At 61.2% G+C, this 3460-nt stretch overlaps 1 protein-coding gene across 1 annotated transcript in view; it reads right to left on the reverse strand.

Annotated features, from left to right (window-relative positions):
• Positions 1-3460, reverse strand: part of CSF1 (colony stimulating factor 1 (macrophage)) — a 9573-nt gene that overhangs the window by 879 nt on the left and 5234 nt on the right. Inside the window, exons 4-5 of the mRNA XM_005860108.2 lie at positions 2053-2200; positions 3-946 (exon numbers count right to left, since the gene is read on the reverse strand). Of these exons, the coding sequence (XP_005860170.1) occupies positions 3-946; positions 2053-2200 (1092 nt within the window). The remainder of the gene's footprint in view (positions 1-2; positions 947-2052; positions 2201-3460) is intronic.

Raw genomic sequence — 3460 nt, forward strand, 5'->3', positions numbered from 1 at the left:
ACCAGCACGGGGCGGACAATCTCGCCGGCCTGGGGGGTGGAGGGCGGCAGCACCCAGCCTATGTCTGTCAAAGGAACAGGGTTAAAATGGGCATGGGGTGCGGCCGCCCCCTCATTTGGTCCTCCTTCCAGCCCTGCGGTGCTCCTCCGCTCCCGGGTGCTCCTCCTGCCCTGCAGCCCCCCGAGGGGCAGGACACTGTCCCAGGCGTGGCTGCCCGGAAGCCTGGTCTGAGCAGAGAGGGTGGAGGGCCGGCTGAGGCCTCTCGGGCGCAGGAACAGGGGCCTGGCAGAGCCTGGCGCCTGGGCGTCTCTGGGCGGCACAGATGGACGGTCTGTCTTCTCGGGTGTGTGACTCCGGGCCTGGCCGGTGGGTCTCCCAGACCCCACCTTGGGCCGGAGGGTGCCAGTTCCAATCGCCGGCGGTTGGCCCTTGGCTGCTGCGCGGAGTGGAGATGCTGAGATGAGGTTGCTGTGTCTGGTGGCTGCCGCCTGCACGCTGCCTCCTCCCAGCCTGGAGGGGGAGGGCTCTGGGCCTTGGGGTGCAGGCCCCTCGCTAGCTTCTCCAGAGGCCTCTTCTAGGACCCAGTTAGCGCTCAACACAGAGTCGAGAACATCCTCCATCCCAGAGACGGGGGCTCCCGCCGAGGGCTGGGGCTCAGGCGAACCTCCGACGGGGCCTCCCTCGGCGCCTGGGGTCTCTGGTGACTCAAGGGTCTGGCATGTGCTCCTGGGTGGTCGCTGCTTGGCAATGCCCGGGTCCTCTGTGCGAAGGGGCTGCTCACTGCGCAAGAGGGAGCTGTCCTCTGTCCCCTCAGAGTCAGCCCAGGGCAAGCCAGCCTGAGGGGCCACGGAGGGGGCAAGGGGCTGCTGAGGGGAGGCAGAGGCCAGGTCACTGCTAGGGGTGGCTTTGGGGTACAGGCAGTTGCAATCAGGCGTGGTCACCACATCTGAAAGAACCACAGAGGGAGAGAGAAAGACGGAGGAGCTAGAGTCACCAGCCTCCAGCACAGCGTTCCCGAGGGACTCGAGAGGGTCCCCGCATCCGCTAACTCAGCCCTGGGGCTGAGGGCACGACAGGACTGGCACAGGCAGGGAAGGTGCAAACTGCAGGGTCTTATGGGTGAGAACAGAAAGCAGGATTGAGAGGCGCAGCCTGGGGTTGGGGTCAGGGAAGACCGGAGCGCAGTTCTTCCCGGGGTTCCAGGTGGGCAGACGCCAAGCGAGGGGTGAGCAGAGGCCTCCAGGGCTAACACCAGACACCCTCAGCCCCACTGCGTTGGCTGGAAGCAGCAAGGTGGTGCCATGCACAGCAAGGGCCACAGCCGCAGGCGGGAACGGCTGGGGCTGGACTGTGGCCAAGGCTTGAGGCCTTGGGATTGAAACAAGGAGACTGGACTTGGCCACTGGCAGGTGCCGGGTGGCAGGGCTTCAGTCCCTGCCTCGGGGAGCAAGGCTGCACGGACGAGGGCACACATGACACGAGACGCAGAGACGAGGACATGTAGGGTGCACGGGTGCAGCCGGTGCCAGCACTGGGAGCGTTTGAATGATGCTCAGACTTCAAATCCAGCCTGTCCCTTGAGGGGACACTCAAGGCATCCTGAGGACTTCGGGAGCCTGGGTATCCTGGTGATTGGCAGCGGGGTTCTCAGAGCCAGGGCCCTGACTCCCAGGAGGAACTTCTGCTCTCTCCACGGAACCCCCCGCCCCCTGCGGAGCCAGAGAGCCTCCAGGCCTGCAGGGCTCTCCCCGAGGGGTCCCCTTGCCCGCTCCCTAATCTCACAGCCACCAGCATGGTCCTTCTTGATGCCTTGACATGCAGACATATGTAGGTGTACATGCACACACATGTCAGAAGAGACATGTGCTGAGGACCACCCAGAGATGCATGAAGCCACATGTTTACACAAAACAAGCACATCTACACACACAGGAGACGAGCAGCAGCCAGGCTGCCTCCGGGGGTCCCTCCAGCCCCACGTCCCACCGCCCAGTCCCCATTCTTCCACACGCTCTCCCCTGCCTCACCCTTGCTGGTCCCTTTGCCGCTTACCTGGGACGGAGCACTTAGCAAAGCTGTCGCTGCAATTCTTGCTGAAAATGCTCTGGTTCATTTTAAGGAGGTTCTTTGTTTCATTAAAGACGTTCTTGATCTTCTCCAGTGCCCAGAGGGGTGACTCAGAGAAATTTTGGACGCAGGCCTGGAAGGAGAGCAGGTCCCCCGGGTGAGGCTCAGCATTGGCCCAGCGGCTCCAGCTTGTCTGTCTAACTTCCGTGGCCTTTCTCACATCTGCCTCCTTTTCCTCTTTCATGTTCTCCCTCCCCTCTCCCCTCGTTTGCAGCAGAATCAGTCCGGAGGCCAGGAGCTATCTCATTTATTCACCGATCTGTGCCAGGCATATGGTCATTACCTGGGAATCAGGCAATGAATGAGGGAGGCGGTCCCTGGCCGAGTTGGACAATGAGTCCAGCAAGACACAGGCACCAAAGCCATTGCTACAGTGCGGCGAGTCCTGAATGTGAGGGGGTTCTGAATGACTGAGCGTGTATGACAATGTGCCTAAGAACTGACTAACAGATGAGCCAAGTTAACCAGGAAAGGAGGCGGAGTTGGAGAGAACTGTCTAGGCAGTGAGAGCAGACTGTGCAAAGGTCCTGAGGCAACAAAGAGCCTGAACTGTTCAAAGACAAAACGAAGGCTGGAATGGCTACACTACTACCAGCCAGGAGGAGAGCAGGGAGAGATGCAGCTGAGAGGGGTCAGCCAGGACCGGTCCTGCAGGTACTGGTTGGCCAGGTCAAGAACTGTTGACCTTATCCACAGAGCAAAGAGGACCCGTCTGAGGGGCTATCAGGGAGGAGGGTGGCTGGTGCCGTGGTGTGGAGCATGGCCTGGAGCAGGCCATGGCTGTGGGTCCTTCTCTGGCATTGGTGTGTCTTGGAAGGAGGTCCAAGGCTGCCCAGCCCCATCTCTTGAGCTACTCTTTTCTCTTCTGCTCGGGGGACACAGGCTCCCACACGCACTGGAGCGCTGGGACCCCTCACACACACTCCTGCCTTTCCTCCCAACCTCGGCAGCTCCTTCTCCGTCTCCTGACCAGCCTCCGCCACCTGACTTCAAACGCGGGCATTCCTCCGGGCTCCGTGCAGGGCCCGCCTCCTGTCGCACACACCAGGCAGTGCCATGCAAGCCTACGGCATCATCTGTGGCCGACTCGCTGAGGACTTCCAGATACCACACTTCCCCTAACGGAGCTGCACAGGGCAGAACTTTCCTAGGCTGTGAGGTTGTAGGCATGGCTGCGTGCCCAAGGCCGGGCATAGCATGCCCTCATCAATGTGGACCAGGTAAAGGATGAAAGGCTGCAGGAATGAGTAGACCTGGGCCTGAGCTGGGTGACTCTGGCCAAATGGACGATCCAGTTTGGACCCATTTCTTCGTCTGTGAGTCAAAACTCTGA

This window comes from Myotis brandtii, unplaced genomic scaffold (genome assembly GCF_000412655.1).
Source record: "Myotis brandtii unplaced genomic scaffold, ASM41265v1 scaffold131, whole genome shotgun sequence".
NCBI lineage: Eukaryota > Metazoa > Chordata > Mammalia > Chiroptera > Vespertilionidae > Myotis > Myotis brandtii.